At 55.2% G+C, this 23,010-nt stretch overlaps 1 protein-coding gene across 6 annotated transcripts in view; it reads right to left on the bottom strand.

The window, feature by feature from the left end:
- Positions 1 to 396: 396 nt before the first annotated feature.
- Positions 397 to 23,010, bottom strand: part of MLXIP (MLX interacting protein) — a 68,454-nt gene continuing 45,840 nt past the window's right edge. Inside the window, exons 2-17 of one of the 6 annotated variants that reach the window (XM_063694419.1) lie at positions 20,413 to 20,519; positions 19,784 to 19,869; positions 18,525 to 18,614; positions 18,122 to 18,163; positions 17,639 to 17,810; positions 16,818 to 16,907; positions 15,375 to 15,466; positions 13,772 to 14,411; positions 12,414 to 12,535; positions 12,093 to 12,270; positions 10,174 to 10,295; positions 9,468 to 9,572; positions 9,212 to 9,339; positions 8,825 to 8,972; positions 6,661 to 6,790; positions 397 to 6,076 (exon numbers count right to left, since the gene is read on the bottom strand). In XM_063694419.1, the coding sequence (XP_063550489.1) occupies positions 5,955 to 6,076; positions 6,661 to 6,790; positions 8,825 to 8,972; positions 9,212 to 9,339; positions 9,468 to 9,572; positions 10,174 to 10,295; positions 12,093 to 12,270; positions 12,414 to 12,535; positions 13,772 to 14,411; positions 15,375 to 15,466; positions 16,818 to 16,907; positions 17,639 to 17,810; positions 18,122 to 18,163; positions 18,525 to 18,614; positions 19,784 to 19,869; positions 20,413 to 20,519 (2,374 nt within the window). In that variant the 3' untranslated portion in view covers positions 397 to 5,954. Of the gene's footprint in view, positions 6,077 to 6,660; positions 6,791 to 8,824; positions 8,973 to 9,211; positions 9,340 to 9,467; positions 9,573 to 10,173; positions 10,296 to 12,092; positions 12,271 to 12,413; positions 12,536 to 13,771; positions 14,412 to 15,374; positions 15,467 to 16,817; positions 16,908 to 17,638; positions 17,811 to 18,121; positions 18,164 to 18,524; positions 18,615 to 19,783; positions 19,870 to 20,412; positions 20,520 to 23,010 lie in introns of those variants that run through there. The other 5 variants (XM_063694420.1, XM_019039022.4, XM_019039023.4 and 2 more) reach the window with 5 other exon arrangements.

The following is a 23,010-nucleotide window of genomic DNA, read 5'->3' as shown; positions in this document are numbered from 1 at the left end:
CAGGCCTGGTGCTCTTTGCCCAAGTCCCGGATGAGGAAACGGGAGGTTTATAGGGGCACCAGTGAGTTCTGTCCATCTGGGTGTGGCCTGGAGCAGTGGCCTGCCTCACTAGCCCCTGCTGAGGCCACAGGCAGAACCCGTCACACTGGGCCTTTCTCATCAGCCTTTGTGGGGGGGCCTGTCTTTAGAAGAGGAGCACCGACTTTCTGGACACACCTCTAGAATCGCCCTCCCACCCTGGGCCTCTTCCCCACCCAGTGCCTCCATCCCAGGCTGATCACACCTCCCGAGGTTAGAAGGAGTGAGCTGGCCAAGGGCATCGCTATGCTCAGATCTCCTCATTTTCCCATCTCTTCCACTGCTGCAACAGGATAGTATTTAAGGCCACACATCACAGGCTTTTCAAAAAAAATAAGGTTTCTTTATTGTCTTGGATGCAAATATAGTTTAAAAAATGCATTGTAGTGTTGAATACAGCTGGTGGAAACGTGCTTCTTGACAGCAGAGCATCAGAGGGGTGTACTCAGGGTGACGTGGGCCGGAGGGGTCTCTGGCCAAACCAGACTCTTCTCTGGTTTGTTCTTCAGACCATGAGGTGGAACCATCTCTTCAAAGGAGCCCTGCCACAATCACCAAAGCTCACACCAGAAGAAACCGCCATTTACACAACAAACTGAACCTGAAAAAGGAACGGAACATGGTGCTTCCGCCGTGAACAAAATCAGCAAGCGAATCCGTTTTCCTTTCCCGGGCTGTTCGAAAAAGATTCGGCTAGAGAAAAGGGGGCACTGTGGGCAGCCCGTGGGGGATGGCCTGGAGCTGTGGGGCCCGGGCTGAGCCCTTCCTGCCTTTTAACTGCAGGATGTAAACTCTATGGAAATGTATAGAACTTCAGCTTCTCCCAACCCTCCACAACCTCAACTCTTGAGACCACCAATAACTGTTAGGAAATGCAGAAGAGAGTCCTTCAAATGAGCTACACCCAGGTTCAGAGCACAGAACCAACAGTGTGACTGGGGCATGGAGGTAAATTCTGACACGATTGGAGGGGAATTTCACAAAACAAAATTCCATGAAGTAAACACGCACACGCAAGCTTGTGCAAGTGCACGCGCGCGTGCACACTCACACACACACACATACACACAAAGTCAACATTCAACGTGAAGAGTTCCCTTTTCTTTCTCGAAGGTTGATTTTTGCAAGCCCTGACAACAAGCAAAGAGTCCCATGCGGTGGCCAGGGGGGCCAAGACCTCAGAATGAAAAGCCCACAGCTGCTCTGTCCTCATCCACTCTGGAGGCCAGCCCTGGTACAGGCACGGGGGTGGGGGTCCTAAAACGCTTCGTCAGCGTTCCTGGAGCCCTTGCCAAGCTTACCATGTGCCCCATGTGTGTCCCTCACATCACAAAAACCTGTCCAGCCGCCCAAGGCCATGGTGTCCACCGAATGCCACAAACATGCTGCTGAGCCTCAAAGCTCTTCAACCTCCCACCTTGCTGTCCCCTCTCCCCTGACAAGTGTGCAGACAAGGTAAAATCCCCCAAAGCAGAGATGTCGAGGGCCCGGAGCCACACGCCACATCCCCGTGCATCTTTGGCACTCTGGCTGGCCACTGCTGCACACGCTGCCTGCCCAGATCAGTGCTGTCCAGCCCTCCTTTCCCTTCCCCAAGGAAACGCTGGGCCAAGCTGAGCTCCAAAACAGGTGGGTTCCTCTGGGGCCGGGGAGCAGGTGTCGAGGGAAAGGCCACTTTCCCACCAGAGGGAAAAGAGAGAGGCTCAACTCACACCCAGGCTGCCTGCTAGGAGGCCTCAGGCGGGCAAGGCAGCGGCCAGGCGACAAGGGAAAGGGACAGCTGAGGGCGAACGGGGGTGATGAGAGGGGCCCTCCAAGCCTTCCCACGTCGGAGCCAGGGTAAGGAGAAGAGCTGGACCAAAGCAAGGTCCATCTGCCAGTGCATAACCAGGCCCACAGCACCCCAAATCCCCCACACACAGGGGTCCACTGGCCCGGGACAGGCCCAGCTCCACACCCATGAGTTCTGAGAGCCTAACGTCCTATCCAGCAGACAGCGAGACCTCGCCATCTTGAAAACCTGAACCTGCCACCTCAGATTCACCCAGGGGCCAGCTAGGGCCTTGGAGGAAGAGGCCTCGCCAGTTCTCAGCTGCAGCTCCCCTCTCTGAGAGAGACCCTTACCTGCATCCCAGCTGCCGGCAGGGCCAGTCACGGCTGTGCACGGAGATGAGGTGGGTGTGTAAGCCCCCCCACGTCAGCAACAGACAGAGGTGCTGCATGCCACTGTGCTACTTTATCTGGGCCGGGACTGGGGGTGCCATGCCCTCTAAGAATCCAAATTTAAATCCTCTTAGCCAGAGCAGAGAAACCTTAGGATTGACTTCTAGGAAAGGGAGTGTGGTCAGGGCCCATGGGCAGGAAACGGGAAGGCTGGCTGACCGCTGACCCCACTCCCCTGGCTGACAGCTCTGGGACCATGCGCAGCACTGGGGGGTCTGCTGCTTTCCAGCCCCTTCCCCTCAACCAGACCCAATGCTGTCATCAGCACCAACGGCCAGCGCTGCTATTGCTTCCTGCGGTAAAATCCTGCAAAGTAGAGATGTCCTAAGAAGGCGGCTAGCCAGCCCGCCCGGGGTGCTGGATGCTGCGTGGCCTGCTGGCCGACTCCAAGAAAAGCCCTCAGTGGCGCCTGCCCCGCTCTGGGGTCTCCCACCCACCATGGAAGGCAGCAGTGCAGTGCAGGGGCTGACAGCACAGGGCAATTTATCAGAAACCCGCCCAGGGATTTATACGCCAGCAGGCCTTCTGGTTTTTCTTTTTGGATTTTCTATTTTTTTCTTTTTTTTTTTTTTTTTTTGAGATAGGGTTTTGCTCTGTCACCCAGAATAGAGTGCAGTGGTACAATCTCAGCTCACTGCAACCTCCGCCTCCCAGGTTCAAGTGATTCTCCTGACTCAGCCTCCCGAGTAGCTGGGATTACAGGCGTGTACCACCACACGTGGCTAATGTTTCGTATTTTTAGTACAGACAGGGTTTCACCATGTTGGTCAGGCTGGTCGTGAACTCCTGACCTCAGGTGATCCACCCGCCTTGGCCTACCAAAGTGCTGGGATTACAGGCGTGAGCCACCACAGTCTGCCTTTATTTTCTTTTATTTAGAGGCAGGGTTTCACTCTGTCATCCAGGCTGGAGTACAGTGTGGCATGATCATAGCTCACTGCAACTTCTAGGCTCAAGCAATCCTCCAGCCTCAGGCCCAAGTAGCTGGGACCACAGGCACTCACTGCCACACACAGCTAAATTTTTTTTTTTTTTTGTAGAGACAGGGTCTTGTTATGTTGCCAGGGTTGGTCTCCAACTCCTGAGCTCAAGTGATCCTTCAGCTTCAGCCTCCCAAAGTGCTGGGATCACAGGCAGGAGCCACCGTGCCCGGCCAAGATTGATTTTCTTACTCTCCAAAGCATCAGCATTTCGAAGTTTCTTTTATGAAAGTGGGGGCAAGAATCAGGGTGAAAATGAGTGTAAACAAAGCCCATCCTGTGGTCAGCACCCACGGGAGGTGGCCAGCAGAGTGGCCTCAGATGTCCCTGCACCTGGCCCAGGAGCCCAGGACAGAGGTCAAATCTAGGCCCCTTGGTCTGGCTGGATTCATCAGGCAAGATTCGAAAACAAGAAAACCTCTAGAACAAGAAACAATCATGTCTGCAGCAGATACAGCACTGCGGCCCTATGGCCATGGCAATCGTGAGCACCAAGAGAATGAGTTACAGAAACATCTCCAATACAAAGACATGCATCTCCTGGACAGGGGACAGTCGCTGGGACACACACACACACACACACACACTTCAAGGCTCACACAACCTAACAGCCTTAAATATCTGAAGAAACAGAATCACGACATTAAGTCAGCAGAGGGAGAGGTAGGCTGAAGCAGCAGGAGGCCAATTTTATATCCCACAGATTTTTTTAAAAATGACTCCCCAGCAAGGGGTGGGGAGAAAGCCACTGATTTAGGAGAGTTCTTGGCTCAGCCAACCACTGCGGTTATCTACACGTTTTACAAAGGCACGGAAGTAGAGAGGGGCTGCACTCACGACCCTCCCCAGGGCCCGCATAGCCAGACACGGTGGGTTCTTCCTTTTTCCCTTCTGGCCTTGGTGGAATTCCTACCACGGTGGCCTCTGCCTTTGGGACAATGCCTTCATGCTCATCCCCGGGTCAAGGATGGAGTCTGTTACCATTTTCCAGGGGAAATTCCAAGGACCAGCCCCGCCTCATTACGTTCACCCCACAGGAAGGTGATCTGGAAAGCCTGTAAACATGTACTCTGGGTGGCTGAGTGGTGTCACCAAGCTGCTTTTGTGCAGGGCTGAAGCACAAACAAGACGGCAGGCAGCTGGCTGGAGGCCTGAAGTGGGGAGAGATCCCCGCAGGCCTGCAGGAGCCAGGGAGAACCTCCAACTGGATCTAAACTGTGGGGACAGCCCAGGAGTGCCCCTCTTCACATGGCTCCCAGGCTCCCTCAAAGCCCTTCCCAGGCCCTGCAGGAAGAGAGGGAGGGTGAGGAGAGGCAGGGAGGGCAGAGGTTGCCTGAAAGCCTGGGCTCCGAACTCCTCAGCAGAGCTTTAAAGTGCGTTCTTTCCACGAGGAGATACCCTCGGCCGGGCTTCCTGAGTGCTGGAGAGAGTGCTTGCCCCTGCAGCTCCCTGCAGAGGTAGCCAGAGAAGAGCAAGGACTGAGGCTGGGCCAAACTCTCACTGCAGGCTCAGAATGGCCCCCAGCCCAGTCACACCTCCACCCAGCCCAGATCTGGGTAGATTCTTTGCTGTCTGATCTGAGAGATGCCTAGAAACAGCTCTGAGGGCTGACCACCACAGAGTGCTGCCTGCCAACATTGTTTCCTTCTCCAAACACAAGACGGGACAGACTTTTGAGTGTGGGGGCATCTTTGGTCCGAGAACTGTCCTGGTTTGGGGCTCCCAGCTGAAAGACATCAGACAAGATGACAAGGCTGACAGCAGGACATGGAGTCTGATCCTTCAGACACTAGAACTTCAGGGTTCTAAGCTCCCACAGGACATGCTTGATCTGTCAACAGCTGCAGCTGGAGCCAAGTGGAGAAGAATGGCAGAAGGGCCACAGCGGTGAGGTGACATCCGAGAAGGCCCTGGGCTGAGTCCCCATGGATCCTGCAATGTCAGGTGGAGCTAAAAGGGGACCGATAAAACATGCCCAGCAGGGCCTCTCAGCCAGAGCAGCCACCGTGCATCACACGCTTCCATTCTGGTCCTGTGTGTTCCACATCCACCGTTTCTGCACACATGTGTCCTGGAGGACCTCTGAAGAAGGCACTTCCCCCTGGCAGCCTGCCATGCATAAGCCTGAATAGAAGCCCAAGTCCATCCACAAGGGCTGGGTGCTGTCAGAGTTGAGGGGAGAAAGAAAGACGCCTTCCAACTGCCCCAAGGGCAGACCAGAGAGTGGAGCAGGGCATCAGGCAGAGGCATGCATGTGGACAGGACGTGGCAGGAGGGACAAGGCTGGGCCTCAGGACAGGAGTAGGCCCTGTCACCCTCATCCCATCGATTCCGCTCACTGGTGCCGGGCCCGGCAGGCCACCAGCAGGGCAGGACCAGCACGGCCAGCACTTCCCTTTTGTGTGGGCTGCCCCGAGGGCAGAGGAGGTTGGTGACTGAGGTCACTGAGTGAGAGAGTTCACAGCAAGGGGTTCCCGAAGGCGGGCTATTGCTGTCAGCAGGCCCCAAACCTGCTTCAGACCTGAGCATGGCCTCCCGATGCCACGGTGGGCCGGCAGAGTTGGAGAGAGGCCCCGAGGCTGAGCGTCAGGAAGGGCTGGGGGGCGCAGCCTACTCTCCATGGGCAGGGAAGGGTCTCCTGGCATCTCATGCGGCCACATGCCAGCTAAGCAGCTAGGACTCTCCCAATCTCTTGCCAATCCTGGTGACAGCCTTGGACGCCTGCTCTGGCAGCTGTGCCGGGTCTGTGAGGATGGAGGTGGAGGTGCTCAGCTGCCGCAGCGTGCTCAATACCACTGCAAGACAGAAAGGGTCAGACACAGGCAGTGACACAGACCCACCACACACCGTACACCCGGCTTTGTACCTACAACCCATGTGGGAATGCTCAGGCACGGGGCGAGCAGCAGCCATGCTGGACTGCAGGGAGAAGTGCCAGGGGCCTATGCTGAGACCTGGGCACTCACCCCTCTGCCTCCAGAAGCCTCCCCAAATCCAGCAGGAGCTGCCGTAGGTGGAGCATCCTATGCTGTTCCTGGTGTCACAGGGCTGCCAGCTGTTCTGATATTAAGCTTCTATAACCTTAACATATGGGATCATCTTTGCTTGTTGTTATAAGAATTAAACAAGAAAACACACCTGAAGGCACCTGATACAGGGCCTGGCAAATAGTTGGCACTAGACATGCAAGCTGGGTCTGAACAAGCTGGGAGACACAAAAGGGCAGGAGCCTCCTGCCCCCACTGGGCGCTCCTGACTGAGGACCTCCTGGACAGCACTGTGCCCCTGCCCTGGCCCCACCTGGCTGCCTGCACTGGAGTCTGGCTAATACTGTCCTCAGCCTGGGGCTGTCCTCCCTCCAGGACACTGCCCCACTCACTCGGCCTGAGGATGGGCAGGGAGCAGTGCTGGTCCAGCCAGGACAGCGCCGTCCGGTGCAGCTCCTCCAGGCTGCTGGTGGACACCATGCCCTTGAACGACTCAAACAGCGGCTTGATGATGATGCTGAACTGCAGTGAGTGGTTAAAGAAAAGGCAAGCACGGAGAGGGGCTGGGGACTGCAGACCCGAAGGTGGTTGGGCTGGTGTACTCCTTTCCCCTGGGGCTGGAAAGTACCTGCCCACAGAGAATGGATCACTGGGGAAAAGGGGGAGAGATCTCTAGGCAAGGTGTGTCTTCCACTTCATGAAAACACTCTGCTCTAACTGTACCTGGACAACAGGGCCGCTCAAGCACCGAGCAGGCAGGGGACAGGGACACAGAAGGTCTCTAGTCTGGAACAGGTCCTAGCACAAACACGCGATCAAAATGGTTCTTACATACAGTGCCAGGAACATCAAAGGCACAGAGCAGGTGGAAAGGCAGAAGCCAGCCGGGCGCGGCGGCTCACGTCTATAATCCCAGCACTTTGGGAGGCTGAAGTGGGTGAATCACTTGAGGTCAGGAGTTTGAGACCAGCCTGGCCAACATGGTGAAACCCCGTCTCTACTAATAATACAAAAATTAGCTGGGCGTGGTGGTGGGTGCCTATAATCCCAGCTACTGGGGAGGCTGAGGCAGGAGAATTGCTTGAACCCGGGAGGCGGAGGCTGCAGTGAGCCGAGATTGCACCACTGCACTCCAGCCTGGGTGACAGAGCAAGACTCTGTTCTCAAAATAAATAAATAAATAAATAAATAAATAAATAAATAAAGGCAGGAGCCATCTGCCTGAAAGTGGCGTTTGCCTTCTGTGTTAAATGCAAAAGTGCATGCCAGTCTCCTAGACCATCTTAGTGAAGGCCTGAGGCATGTTTCCTCTCGGACTTTGATCAGGACGGCACTCACAGTTCCCCCACCTCGGCCTGATGATGGGGAGTGTGCCATTTCATCAAAGAAGCTCGGATTCATTCCAGATGCCACCCAGCTCTATTAATGACAGGGATCAGGACCAGGGCAAGCAGTAAAACAGCAACACAGAGGAATCAGAGCTGGTGCCTGTCATCTCTTCAATTAAAAACTGCCTCTTATGGCCGGGCAGGGTGGCTCACGCCTGTAATCCCAGCACTTTGGGAGGCCAAGGCAGGGGGATCACCTGAGGTCAGGAGTTTGAGGCCAGCCTGGCCAAAATGGTGAAACCCCATCTCCATTAAAAATACAAAAATTAGCCGGGCGTGGTGGCATGAGCCTGTAGTTCCAGCTACTCAGGAGGCTGAGGCAGGAGGATCACTTGAGTCTGGGAAGGTGGAGGCTGCAGTTAACTGTGATTGTACCACTGCACTCCAGTCTGGGTGACAGAGTGAGACCCTGTCTCAGGGGGAAAAAAGAAACAAACAAAAACACTCTGTCCCTTCCAGCATACACAGTTGCTGTGCCCTGCCCTGCCCGATAGCTGCAGCTGGGATTCTCTCCTCCCGCACAACCGTCACCTCTGACTGTCAGACCCTTGCCCCAATGCCACGGTCAATCCAACACATGTGCCGACCGTTTACTCAGAGGCAGAGCGGTGGCAGGGTGGGGAGTGACCAGGCAGGAACCACTCCCCGTGAGAGCCGTGCTGCCACCTGGAAGGCTGAGTGCAAGGTGGCCTTGGCATGAGAGCCCCTAGAGGTGGACATGCTCCATTAGGTTTCAAATTGGGCTCTACCACTCAGTGGAGGGAGTCCTGGTTTCCGCCTATCACAGCAGGGATGGCACTCACCCTCCCTGTGGCTTCGAGGACCGAGCTGGCTGCCAGGCTATGTGGAACCAAGCCTCCTTCCCCTGCACCTTCTGCAAGTGGCTCTAGCATTGTCCTGATTTCTTAAGGACCTAGAGAGCGAAGCCCACCGTTCTACCTCCCTAGCCCTTCCTGCAAAGCACCCTGAAGCCCCATCAGCACCTCCAGCCCACACAGCAGGCCAAGCCGGACCACTCTCTCCCGAGATAGACACTGGCACTGCCTGTCATGAGGAGCTTGGTGACAGGCATTTAAAGAGTCTTTCTAAAGTAACTACAGTGCCATGGTCTGTGGCTTCAGTGCATTGGCTGAGGGCCGGGAAGAGCAAAAAGAAAACCCAAAGATACAATCCAGAACTTCCAATTCTGCAAGGTCCGGCTTTTCACGTATTCGTCAAACATGTCTTTCATGTGATCAAACTGGCGCCGGGTAACGGGGACTCCCGTGGCAGGGAGCAGCTGCTGGCAGGAGCTGAAATGACAGGAGCCGTGGGAGCTGTGGAGCAACCAGTGGCCAATAAGGACCCTGGGACAAAAGATGGCAGGGCTGGCCCAGTGCCGGGCCACAGCCAGGCACAGAGAAGAGAGGTCTGTGGAAGGAGGGTGACAAAGAGCAGAACTACTGCAGCAAAGAGGCACTGACCAGTGATGAGGCCACACGGTCCCACCACCTCTGAGGCAGGCCCTGCATCGGGATGGGGTGCCTGGTTGGAGCCCCAAGGCCCAGAAGCTCACATGATGGTGGCATTGAGCTCCTCGATCTCCTCCCGCAGCCGCCGGGCCTCCTCCTGCATCTGGCCCCTCTCCTGCTGCAGCTTCGTGATGTACTCCACGGTCTTCTGCAGTGTGATGGCGTGACTGGTCTGCAGAAGGGGCAGGTGGCTGGAGGCAGCACCCATAGCCAGCAGGCCTGCCACCAGCAATGACCACGCAGGGAGCACGTCCTGCCAGCAACCCTGCCCTGCCACGGCCCACGCTCTTGGCAACTCACCAGCTTGGAATTGTTGGAGATGAGGCTGTTGAGCATGTCGAAGCACATCTTGATGTTGAAGCGCCTTTTCTGCTCAGCTGAGATGTGCTTCATCTGCCGGTTCTGCTGGAGAACCCGCTGGTCACTGAGACAGGCACATTGCAGGCACACTGTCCACCCTTCCTCACCCCCTACGCTGATCCTGGGTGCCCAAGGGCCAGGGCTAGAGAGCTACGTGGGAGGAGGGCACGACGAGAAGCTGAAGGCTCCAATGAGGAGCCGGAGGGGGACAAGACTGGGAACCACAGAAAACCCGCTCTGCAGAATGGTGCACAGCTGGGGCTGGGAACGGCGGGGCCGAACCGGTGCATCCCAGGTGCTGCAAGCTCCGCCTTCCCCACCCAGCCCTGTCTCCTCCCCACAGCACAGCTCTGGTGGTGGCCACACCCCTCCTGCAACTGATGTGGGCAGCCTGAGCAGTACCTGCACACTACGTGGACTCAGCGTTGGCTCCCAGGCTTGGGGCCTACCCAAAAGCCTCCAGCGGGCCCACCATCCCCACAGGGCTGGTTCGTGGCATGGGGCAAGGAGAAGCCCTTTTTTGATCCACCCCTGCCTGGGCAGCTCTGGCTGGGTCTGAGGTCTCCGTTCCAGACAGACACAGATCCTTGATGTCCTGCACTCCTCTCCCCTCCTCCCAAGGGAACCAAGAGGAGACATGCGGTACCTTTAGTGCAGCCACATTTTTGGGGTCAGATTTCCCTGAGCAGTTGTTCTGGGGAGACTGAGGACTGGGGCTCTGCTCCGATGCACATGGAGAGGCCTGCCCTGAGTTTGGGCAGTCCCGACCTGGTAAGAACAGACTCCTCTGAGGGGCGGAGGCCTGGCCCCTCAACGCCACCAGGAGGCAGCCTGGGGTCTCTGCAGGGTTATGAGGTGCTCGCTGCTAGCCACGTATTGCACTTGGTTCTTTCAACTGCACACACATGCTTCCTTAGATTTTTCTTATTCATTCCCTGAAAATCTTAAATTAATAACAACAACAAAAACACCCTTAATCCACACAGAACACGATGGAGCAACCCTGCGTGATGTGTTCCAGTCACTGGTGTCGCTTTAGGAGATATTTCGCAGGTGGGCTCTTTATTATTATATTTTTTAATTAAAAAACATTTTTTATAGAGCCAAGGTCTCACTATATTGTCTAGGCTGGTCTCAATCTCCTGGGCTCAAGCGATCCACCTGCCTCAGCCTCCCAAAGTGCTAGGATTAGAGGAGTGAGTGACTGCGCTCAGTCCCAGGTGGACTCAGCCTTCTCGGCCCGTTCTGCTTTACTGTAACAAATGCCTCCGCTTCCTTTCCTCTCTGCTGGATTATTTTCCCCAAACTCCCCATGAGGCTGTGCAGCAGCCTCTAAGTTCTGTGTTCTGAGACTCCGGAGACCAAGGCAATGCTTGGCCCTAACCTCTCCCTCGATTATTTGAGGGTCCTGACTCCCAACTCTCGTTTCTATCTTTCCAGACTGAAGAGTCCTTACTCTCCAAAGCCTGTCCTTGGAAAAGGCCCCTGCTGGCTGAGCCCACTAAGTCAGAGACCCTCCCTCATTCGTGTCTTCCTGAGGGAAGAGGGAGACAACTGTTTGCTCACAGAGTTCCAGGAGCAGCTACACCATGCCTTTGTTTGTTTGTTTGAGATTGAGTCTTGCTCTGTCACCCAGGCTGGAGTGCAGTGACTCGATCTCAGCTCACTTCAACCTCCACCTCCTGGGTTCAAGTGATTCTCCCATCTCAGTCTCCTGAGTAGCTGGGACTACAGGTGCATGTCACTAAGCCCTGCTTTTTTTTTTTTTTTTTGTATTTTTTGATAGGGACAAGGTTTCACCATGTTGGCTGGGCTGGTCTCGAACTCCTGACCTCAAGTGATCCACCTGCCTTAGCCTCCCAAAGTGCTGGGCGTACAGGCATGAGCCACTGCGCCTGGCCTACACCATGCATTTATTTAAGAAAAGAGGCCATTTCCATTTCCCTTCCTGGTATGGCAGGCATTTGAGGGAAGGGGCCCCATCTGCCTACACCCTCTACCAGCAGCACAGCCTCGGGCACACCATTTGTCCCTGATCTGGCCTGTTGGCTCCTCAGATGTCCCTGGGCAAAATCAGTCCTGCTCTGACTATCTTGCCCCTGGATGGCCCAAGAGTGGACATGGGCCACAGACCTGTAGTGCTGAGACCTGCTGGGGAAGGCCACGTTGGTGCCCAGATGAGGCTGGATGGCTTCTGTGGCCACAGCAACCCCAGGCTGATGCTCCCAGAGACAGGAAGCCTAGGGCTCCTCAATCCCTTCTCTGGGTGAGATCAGCAGCTCAGTACCAGGCCTTCGTGGGCAGTCAGCAGGGACTCCCCGAGCACACGGGTCACCTACACTGCCACATGCCCACTACTTTTTGCCCTGCCAGTGCCACCACAGTTCATCCTGCCACCCACAGAGCGTGTTCCCAGACTGTGTTATCAGCAGGCCTACAAGACCTCACTGTGTGTCCTAAGCCCAGGCTCCATCCTGGGGACCCAGCAAGCACCCCCCATGATCTACGGCAGGCCCAGTTACTTCCCTTGCGATGCCCCAACCATCCCGCTGAGTGAACACTCACTGGGCCCTGTGACAGTGACCTGGGGGCTGCCCCCATGCAGCGGGACCTGCTCGCCCTTCCCCAGGGGGTCTTGCGCTGTGCCTGGGAAGAGCCGGGAGACGGGGGCAGGCGGGCTGCTCGTGCCATGGCCGAGATCTGTCACCAGGATGCTGCTGTGGAACTCCGGGACCCCAGGAGCCTGCAGTGACATGGGAGAGAGGTCACCCCCGACTGCTGATATACAGCAGGGCGGCACACCAGTCGTCTCAGGTGAGGGCCGCCCAAGATCAGGGTGCTCCGGGGTGAGAAGGACACTACAGGTCTGCCCAGGGCCCTCCTCACCCTGGCGATGGCAGCAGGTGCAATGACCACGTTGGACTGGGACACGGTGGAGGCCAACATCCCTTCTCTCTTCAGAGGCCCTGACGTCATGATCACCGCCTGTGGTTGGCCTGAAAAGGCAGCTGCCAGGATAAGGAGGATGTTCAGGTGCAGCCCTGGGCCACAAGGCCTGGCCCACCCTGCAGAGGCTGCCTCTCTGCCAGTGAGACAGCTTGTTCTCAACCCCAGGGGACAGGAAGACAAAGCCACCAAGGCACCTAAAACCATTTGTGTGACTTCTTGAAGGAGACATGCTATAGACCCAGGAAAGAGATGGCCGGGACCACGTTTTCACACCGTAGGTTGTGACTAACTTTAAAAAAAGATAGAGAGGCCGGGTGCAATGGCTCACACCTGTAATCCCAGCACCTTGGGAGGCCGAGGCAGGTGGATCACCAGAGGTCAGGAGTTTGAGACCAGCCTGGCCAACATGGTGAAACCCCATCTCTACTGAAAATACAAAATTAGCCAGGTGTGGTGGCACATGCCTGTAATCTCAGCTACTCAGGAGGATGAGGCAGGAGAATCACTTGAACCGGGAGGCAGAGGTTGCAGTGAGCCAAGATCGTGTCATCTCACTCCAGCCTGGGCAATAACAGTGAAACTCTGTCTCAAAAAAAAAAAAAGAGAGAGAATAGAGACTGGGTGTGGGGGCTCACACCTGTAAATCCCAGCACTCTGGGAGGCCAAGGTGGGCAGATCGCCTGAGATCAGGAGTTCGAGACCAGCCTGGCCAACATGGTGAAACCCCATCTCTACTAAAAATACAAAAAATTAGCTGGGTGTAGTGATGGGCGCCTGTAATCCCAGCTAACTCGGGAGGCTGAGGCAGGAGAATCACTTGAACCCAGGAGGCGGAGGTTGCAGTGAGCCGAGATCACACCACTGCACTCCAGCTAGGCGACAGAGTGAGACTCCATCTCAAAAAACAAACAAACAAACAAAAATTAGCCGAGTATGGTGGCGCACACCTGTAATCCCAACTACTCGGGAGGCTGAGGCAGGAGAATTGCTTGAACCCGGGAGGGGGAGGTTGCAGTGAGCCGAGATTATGCCACTGCACTCCAGCCTGGGCGACAGAGACTGTCTCAAAAAAAAAAAAACCAAACAAAAAAACAAAAAAGATAGAGCATAGAAAACGGACTAGATCATGGCCATGTATTATTTCATGACACTTTTGTTTCATTTAAGTGTATGTGTGTGCACATGCACGTGCACACCAGGGTGGTGGTGGTCACAAGTTTGAAAGCCTTTGGGATGGGAAAACATCCCTCTGGGTCGGGGGGAAACCCCGCACTGAGTCTCCCCGCCTGGCTCACCTGGGGCGATGCGGGCATTCTTCAACACCAAGGACACGGGCTCTGGTTTGGGAGCAGGCACTATTTTGTGGGGCTGCTTAGGCCTGCCCCCAGTCACGGATACAGGCTTGGGGTGCACAAAAGTTAACCGTGGCTGGGGAGGCCGGGTGACAGGAGACAGTGCCAGCCCACAAGGGGCCGCTGATGGGGCAGGGTGATGGGTGGTGATCACAAGGCCCTGACTCTGGCTGAAGGTGGTGGCGGGGGCGTCGTGGGTGAGGGTGGCAGAGGCCGTGTGGGTGATGACAGACGGCGCTTTGTTGACTCCAGCAAACTTCTGTGGCTGATGGAAGGTGGGTGGAGCCGGGGGGTTCAGGGCAGTGGCAGGAGGAGGAACTAATGGTAACACGGGGGAGATGGGCGGTGGGGCGGGGCTGGGAGACAGCAGGGGCATGGTGAAGACGGGGAGGAAGGGCTGCGGGACACTCAGTGGCGGCTCTGAGGGACCGAAGTCCGTGGGCTGGATAAACGGGTCTTCAGTCCGGGAGGTGTGTTCACAGCCCTGCCCATCCATGTGAGCCAGGGATGGGGCGGTAGGGGGCGCGATGAGGCTGTCAGGAAGGCTCACAGTGGGGAGGGCTGTGGTCGGCAGGATGCTCTCCTGAAAAAGGAAGAAAGGAGCCAGGAAGCAATGCTGGGGTCAGACAATTCCTTTCTAGCGCTGCACACTGCCAAGTCCAACTACACAGGACGGGCGCTGGGACAGAGGGACAAAGGCCACGTCTCCATGCCCATGGCTGCTGATCTGATAGGGATTTGTGTTTCCCTGTGTGTCTGCGGGGGTCTTGTTTCCATTAAAAACTAAATAACTCAGAGCTCAGATAAGGCAACGGCCCTCACACAGCTGGCTAGCAGCCTGGGAATATCTTGTTTCTGGAGTCCAGCAGAGTCTCCCCAAAGTCTCTGCCATCTTCTATTACTGAGCAGAGGCAGCCTGGATTGCAGCTGCTCGGGGCTCCCCGAGGACGACTTCACGTGTCAACTGGTCATCAGGCCACCTCTTCCTAAATAAGAAAAGCTACGAGGAATCAATGGTTCAGATCCCAGTCTCTGCAGTAGCAATTCTTCCCGGAGCCCGTTTGAAGATGGTGCCAGGTTACCAGTGTCTAACTGGTCATGGGCATAAGCATGAGGGCTCCGTAAGGACAAAGAATGGTACCTCACTCAGCTCTGTAGCCCAAGCACCTGTAAGCAACTTTTTGGATTGCTTAGTAAAACGTGAAAGAAATATACAGAAGTTATTTTTATTAGTAATCCATGTTTTTCTTCTCTGTCTAGCTAATTCTGTGTTAATTAGTCGGAGCAGAGCTAGCTGCACATAGGTTACCTGGCACTCAGGCAGGAGCACACCTGGACCAAGAGTCTCCCACCCCACGGGTGCTGAAGGATGCTGTAAAAGAGGGATGGAATCGTGCCCCTGCACATTAGTGCTGGTCTAGCACTGCTTGGCGCTTTGCTGGTGAGTGTGTGGCTATGCCATTAGCCTTGCTCTGGCAGCAAACCTTTGATGAGCAGCCCTGTGCCTGCCAGCCCCTTCCCCCACCCATCCCCCAGCTTCCTCTACCTGTGCAGGTGGGTTGTTGGGATCTGGTACAGGTGCTGAGGCAGATGCAGGTAGCATGGAGCCAAAAATGGAGCGGCTAGAAGAGAAGAGGTCTGAAAAACAACAGCAGGGGTCTTCTGAGCTCAGTGTGCCCAGCATTTGCTGGAATCAAGACTCAAACAGGGCCAGGCACGGTGGCTCATGCCTGTAATCCCAGCACTTTGGGAGGCCGAGGTGGGCAGATCATGAGGTCAAGAGATCAAGACCATCCTGGCTAACATGGTGAAACTCCATCTCTACTAAAAATACAAAAAATAGCTGGGTGTAGTGGCACACGCCTGTAGTCCCAGCTACTCAGGAGGCTGAGGCAGGAGAATGGCTTGAACCCAGGAGGCAGGGGTTGCAGTGAGCTAAGATCGCACCACTGCACTCCAGCCTGATGATAGAGCAAGACTCCCGTCTCAAAAAAAAAAAAAAAAAAAAAAAAAGGTGCCAACCACAACCACAACCACCATGCCTGGTTGGTGCCACCAGTGGTCCCAACTACACAGGAGGCTGAAGCGGAAGGATCGCTTAAGTCCAGGAGGGAGGTTGAGGGTGCAGTGAGCTGTGTTCTTGCCACTGCACTCCAGCGTGGGCTACAGAGCAAGGCTCTGTCTCAAAATAACAAAGACTAAAACAGGCTGGGTGTGATGGCTTACACCTGTAATCCCAGCACTTTGGGAAGCAGAGGCAGGAGGATCACCTGGGCAACATAGCAGACCCCCGTCTTTACAAAAAAATGAAGAAATGAACTGGGTGTGGTGGTGTGTGCCTGTAGTCCCAGGTACTCAGGAGGCTGAGGTGGGAGGATCACTTGAGCCCAGGAGTTCAGGGCTGCAGTGAACCATGATTGAACCACTGCACTCTAGCCTGGGTGACAGCGCAAGACCCTGTCTCTAAAAAAAAAAAAAAAAAGACTCAAACAAATCAAGGACTAAACCCCTAAACCCCACATGGCCCGGGGGATGCCATGGACAGAGGGTATTACCCTGAGACACCTTTTTTTCTGTAGAAAGGGGACTCTGGTTGGAACCACACATGTTGGCAACTATCCTGGGCTCTGAAACACTCCCAGGCCTGACGTTTCTGCTGCTGTCACAATGGCAGGTGCTCAAGGACCCATCTAACTGCAGGGCCTTGGTAGGGAGCTAGCCGTGTCATCAGTGCCCTCTGCTGCTTCGAGGGAGAACTGCTTACAGTCACGGCTAAATCCAGAGCCAATTTCCTTGCTGAACAATGTCCCAGAAAAACTTCCCAGACCTTGCAGTTACTACAAAAAACAGTTCAGTTTTAAAAAAAATTCTTTGCTCGCCCCCTTGCCCATTCTACCAAGTCTCGCCTCTTAAAGGAAGGCAGCGATCTGCTCTGTGCTGGGCTGGGGGAGATGCAGGCAACCGTGCTCTCTCTGCCTCTGGTCCTCACCCTGGAAAGGCTCAAAGGTGTCCATGAAGTCCAGGTTAGGCTGCAAAGGAATCAGTCCCGGCTGGATCATGTCTGCATTTCCCAGATGTGCTGCAAGAATCACAGAGAGAGGAACCATTTGGTCTTCTCAGACAATGTTGCAGGAACGTAAAAAAGGCCTGGAACAGAACTTCCTGGCCCTGCTCACATCCCAGAGTCTTCCAAGGAGCTGGCTGGGATTTCTACCTTCTCAGGGTTTGTGGCCATTCCGCACCCTCAAAAGGCAGGAAAGTAAGTTTTTGCCAGGAAGGTAAAATTGAGTATCAGGGAATGGACACCCCAGGAAGCTGTAAAGAGCTCAAGAGAGAACAGAGACCTCCCCCAACACTGTTCTAATTTTCAGTCTTTGGGCTCTTCCCTGAGAGGTTAACTGGAAGACTGAATGCCACCAAGGTGAGCGGTCACACCCGGGAGTGCTTCTGATTTTCTTTAGCATGAGTCATGGCCCGGCCGCCTCGGCTTAGGCACGGCACATGTACCCCGTGAAGAGAATGGTATCCGAAATGTGCCAATGACTCAGACTAGACCCTGCTGCTGTCCTCCCACCATGGCACTACGGGAATGGCAGCTGCCCAGTAGGCCCACTCTGCAGACCCCACCCACTCGGTACGTGCGGCCTGGATGTCAAATGAGGCCGGCCATCCTTCCCTTCCTTACTGCCTGCCCCCAACCGTGACGTGCAGCAGCTCAGAGATGGCCCTGAAGGAACCCTGGCCCAGAGGGGGCCTGGCAGAGAAGGAAGCGGCTGGCTGTTCAAAGCCCAAGGCCCTGGTTTGGGTTACCTATTTCCCGGGGATTGGGCCAGGCCACCGGCTGGTGTGAAGAAAGCGTGGAGAAGAGGGTGTCGCTGAATTCCGACATGAGCATGTCTGTGTCCAGCAGGGGATCCTCCTCCATGGGGACGGGGGTCTTCCATCCATCCCCGTGCTTGTGCCAATACAGCATGTCATCGTCCTAACACAACACCAACACAGGGGAGGAAGCATCAAAGAGTAACAGTGGGACGAAGAATTCCCACGCCTGTCACCTGGGGAAATTCGTCAAAGGGCTGCTCCGTGGAAGTGAGGCAGCAGGGTGGAGGCATTTGGAGAGCGGCTCCCTCCAGCCCACCCAGGAGAGAGAGCTGGACTGCTTCTTGAGCCATTCCTGAGACTCCAGGGAGGGCCCATGGCCTGCCACCTTTTGCAGGGCTCTCCGGTGGGCCACCGAAGTCCCTGCTGTCTCATGTCAAAGTGGGGGTCCTCAGAGCTCCCAGGCTCACCCACCTGGACCAGGCTGGAGAGGTCCTCATCCTTGTGCTGCTGTAGCTGTGGGGAAAGGGACAGGACACGGCGGTCACCAATGGCCCTAGGAGGGCCCAAAGGCTCTAGAATATACAGAACTCTCAGGGAGGCAGGTAGGGGTCCTGCTCACACCATCCCCAGGCCGATGCCTGCACAAAGGAGACTTCCACCCAGTGCACAGATGGGGAAACTGAGAGCAAAGACAACCTGACCGAGGCAGGCCATTGCCCAGGCTAGTCTGGCACGCTGGGCCCCAGATTTACTGCTTGACGCTCCACGTTCAGGTGGGGCGGCTGTGGAGCCTACTGCCTCGGCCAGGGCCCTGAACCAGGGACTCTGCCCACTCCCTCCCTAGGCGGGCTGCCTGAACACTCCAGCCAGATACCCTTTTCTTGAAGTAGGTTCTCCACTTGTGATACTCCCGGATCACAATCTCGATGCGGCTCTTCCAGTACTTCCCTTCCGTGGTGATGGCCTAGGACAGGGACAGAGGGCAGAGTGAAGAGGGGGCTCTGCTTGATTAGCAAAGCTCAACTGGTGTACTGAGTATCCGGCACTACAATCAGGCCTCAGGCAATCCAGCGGGAAACCCCACAGCGGCTACCACATCACTCAGAAAGTACGTCCCACTTCTTCCATGCTACAGCAGACCCTCTAGCTAATAATGCACTGTCATTTCAAGACCTAAGGTAGCCAAAGGTCCTGGGGGTACGGTCCTGAGGCTCTGTCCAGGCGGACAGGGTGAGAGCAGAATGCTCCAGCAGAGGAAGAAGCAGGGGAACGCTGCAGCAATTCCCAAGCCCCCCCATAAATGCCCCTTCCCCGCAGCCTCTGCCACATTCAAAGTGCAAAAATGAACAGCCAATTCCAGGAAGTTTCAGGTGGAATGTGCCCTCCAGGGGCCTCTCATCCAACCTTCGCATGATGCCAGTGTGGATGCCTTGCATGACAGCCTTCGAGCTCCAGAGATAAGGAGCCCCAATGCCTGGGGCTGCCTCACTTTCTGATCTCAAGGCCCAAATCACCTCACCTACAAACACTGTGTGTGTGTCCTCGACAGCGAAGATGCTTTTCTGTTAAAAAGAACTGATTACAATATTGCCATACCCAACAAAATGATATCCCTTGATACTGTCTAATACCAGATTATACCTGTCTCAAAACTGTCTTTCATTAGCTTACCTTCTAAATTCCCCCTTTATCGTTAACAGTGAGACATGCCTAGACAAAATTAAAGCCACACAGAAGAGTATGCAGTGAAGAAAGCATCTCCCCCTCATCTGGCAGCCCTAATCCTACTCCCCAGAGGTTCCTGAAGTCTCTTAATAAAGACACTTCTATATATTCCTCTAGACACTTCCTGTGCATGTATAATCACACATAGACACACACTTTAAAAATTAACAGAAAGATATTAACCCCCTCAGTCCCTGGGCCAGTCCCTCTGAGAAGGGGGAGGCTCTGCAGCCTGGGGTTGCCAGAGGCCACCAGCTCCCAGGCCTGGCCCCCAGGGCATGGATGACGCAGGACAGGCCCTGCACTACCCTCGGCAGCCTCTCCTGCAGGACCAGCCCGCGGTGAGCCACTCCTGGGGAGGTGCTGGTATGTTTCCACTCTCAGCCACCCTTGGTCACTGCCAAGTACCTCCGGCCGGCGGTGCTCGTCTACGTCCACAGAGCCGTCCAGGGGTGTCACAAAGTGGCACACAGGATTCTTGCGCTTCTCCAGATCTGAGCAGAGAGAGGGTGAGAGTCAGCACCATGATCCAGACCCCTGAGGGAGCCCCAGCCTGTCTGCTGCACCCCTCCCCTAGGGCAGACCACATTCCCAGGTACCCTTTCCTTCTTCCCTAGGAAAAGGAGATTTCAGGGAAATAAAGGAGTCCAGGTGAAAGGAGAGGAAACTGTCAATAACGCCTCAGTCAGAGAGGCAGTGTGGCTTCTCAGAGAAAGGCCAGCCCAACACAAGCCTGCCCTAGCACACTCATCTCCCGGAGAAGCTACCGGGTCCATGACACTCGGGCTGGAGAGAGAAGGCCCATGCCTGAGTCTTCCTAGACCTGCTCCCTGACTCTTCAGATGCCACCCCTCTGCTGGGCCTGATGGCCAATAAATGTCCACTCCCCTAGGACTTGGCTTGGGTTTCCTGTCTGCACAGACTGAACTTCTGTTAGAAACACCAGGTCCCAGGAGCAGACTCTGGTCCCTGGGTGCCCAGGCCTCCAGGCCGTGAAGTTCTGACCACCACCGGCGCCCAGGCTGGGCGGCACTTACACTGCATGTACCAAGCCCGCCAGATGGCATTATTGAGCCGGATCTTGTCTCTCCACTGTAGCTTCAGGCCCTTGAAATTCTTCCACTTTGGAGACACCAACTTCCCACTGAAAGGCAAGGCAAAGCGGGGAGACTCAGTGGTTACTCTGAAATTGAAGTGAAATTACAAAGTGCCACCCGATCATTCCAGGACCAAACTCTTGACTGATCCACCCCCAGCCATACACCCGGCTTCATGGAATTCAGGTCACTGGGGGATTTCTTCAGAACCACACAGGGCAGGGCATGGCAGGGATGCTGTCAGGGTGCGGAGGGCAGGACTGGCCATGGGGGTTTTGCAGCCTTGGAGCCACCCACCAATATCTGTTGAAGGGACTTTAACCCAAACACCTCTGCAGAGGGCTGCTGGGAGGATTCCATGAACCAGACTCACAAACTGAACACTGGGCATGCAGTGAGTGCCCTCCAGGAGGAGCAAAGGTTGCATTTGGGCTGTTCATTGTTATTCGCATTTGACCAGCCTCCCTTCCTGGATTCAAAGTCATTCTTGTTTCCAGAGAGGGGCAGACCAAGGGCACTCATGGGTCACACAGCAACTGGTGTGTGCGGTGGCAGCATGTGGGGTTCACTACATTCTTCCGTCTACTTTGGCATATCCTACAAATTTTCCATAACTAAAAATTAAAAGAAATCTGTTGACCACAGAGTGAAAACCAGGCTCCTGTGACCTGGTCGTGGCCTGCCTGCTTTGCCACCAGCCCCCACGAGGCATTCACAGTCCAAGTACCCGAGCATCCCACTGGCCTGAGCGCCTGCAGGGCAGGACCTATTCTGCCTCCCAGAGCCTCTGACATGGTCCTCACTCTTGATGGCCCTCCACTCAGCCACCTCCTAATCCTTCAAGATGCTGCCCCCGACACCATCTCCTCTGAGCTGGCCTGGCCTCTCCCAGGCTGCTGCTGATTCCTTCAGGGTCCCTCTGCTCTCCTCCACCCTGGGACGGTCTCACGGGAGCTCTTATGTAGTAGTGTCTGCACACAAGCACCTTTCCCTGTTGACACTTCAGCTCCTCTAGGGAGGACGTTTGGTGGCTTGGCACATAGTAGGGGCTCAATTAACAATTCTTCATTCAATAAGTCCAGAGCACTTGTAAACCCAGCCTCCCTGGTGGCACAGCTGTCTTGGGCAGCTCAGTTTTCCAAGTGCTAGGCCGGGAGCAATCTCTGGGCAGCCCGCATAGGGTTTCTCTTTTTCAGATGGCTTGAGATGGGCAAGGCACTATTTCTGGTCCATATCACAGTGCGGCTGTGGAGATTTGATCTGACCACAGGCCACAGCCCTGCCCCTTCTCCAGTCCCACTCAGAAAGGCCATGTGGCAAGCCGAGATTTGCCAACAGTAGCTGCAGTCTTCACAGGAAGCGCCTGAGCAGCAAACATTCTGTGAACTGGAACCTGCCCTGGAAGGCAGATGCCCTGGCTGTGCCCCTGGCAGGACCCTTGTGCCTATCCCCACCCAAACCCCCAAGGAGCCCAGGCTTTGGGCAATACAGGCCATAAGGTTATGACTCCCCCAGAAAAATGTCACAGTGCATCCTCTCAGCACACAAGAGACACGCAGACAGCAGCAGCCTCTGTGCAACGGGTCAGGGACTCAGAGTAGTCACACGCCTTCTTCCTTCCTTCTCTCCCCAGTTCAAAGGCTCATCTAACCCACCTCCATGCTGATGGCCTGGCCTCACCGGTGGTACAGCAGGCAGCTACGGAATCAGACAGCCACCGCTGTGTCATGGCGTACCTGCTGCCTACCACAGCAGTGCCCTGGGTAAAATCAGAATGACGCCTCCTCCTCTAGAGTGTGTTAATAAGGACTAAATGAAAGCACATTTGTGTACAGTAAAATACACACACACATACATGCTTAGACACACACACAACTGGTAAACCCTAAAGCAAACACAAAGATATTAATAACAATCTCAATGATCTAGAGTTAAGTTACTACTGAAAGGCATAATTTTTTTTTTTTTTTGAGATGGAGTCTTGCTCTGTTGCCCAGGCTGGAGTGCAGTGGCGAGATCTTGGCTCACTGCAACTTCCGCCTCCTGGCTTCAAGCAATTCTGCCGCCTCAGCCAACCGAGTAGCTGGGACTACAGGTGCCCACCACCACATCAGCCAAATTTTTGTTTGTTTTTGGAGATGGAGTTTCGCTCTTGTTGCCCAGGCTGGAGTGCAATGGCGCGACCTCAGCTCACGGCAACCTCTGCCTCCCGGGTTCAAGTGATTCTCCTGCCTCAGCCTCCCGTATAGCTGGGATTACAGGCATGCGCCACGACACCCAGCTAATTTTCTATTTTTAGTAGAGATGGGATTTCATCATGTTGGTCAGGCTGGTCTGGAACTCCCAACCTCAGCTGATGTGCCTGCCTCGGCCTCCCAAAGTGCTGGGATTACAGGCATGAGCCACCAAGCCCGGCCTAATTTTTGTATTTTTAGTAGAGACAGGGTTTCACCACGTTGGTCAGGCTGGTTTTGAACTCCTGACCTCAAGTGATCCTCCCACCTCAGCCTCCAAAAGTGGGAGGATTACAGGCACGCA

The sequence above is a fragment of the Gorilla gorilla genome, chromosome 10 (assembly GCF_029281585.2).
Source record: "Gorilla gorilla gorilla isolate KB3781 chromosome 10, NHGRI_mGorGor1-v2.1_pri, whole genome shotgun sequence".
NCBI classification, from domain to species: domain Eukaryota; kingdom Metazoa; phylum Chordata; class Mammalia; order Primates; family Hominidae; genus Gorilla; species Gorilla gorilla.
This window is presented reverse-complemented; position numbering and strand designations above follow the sequence as displayed.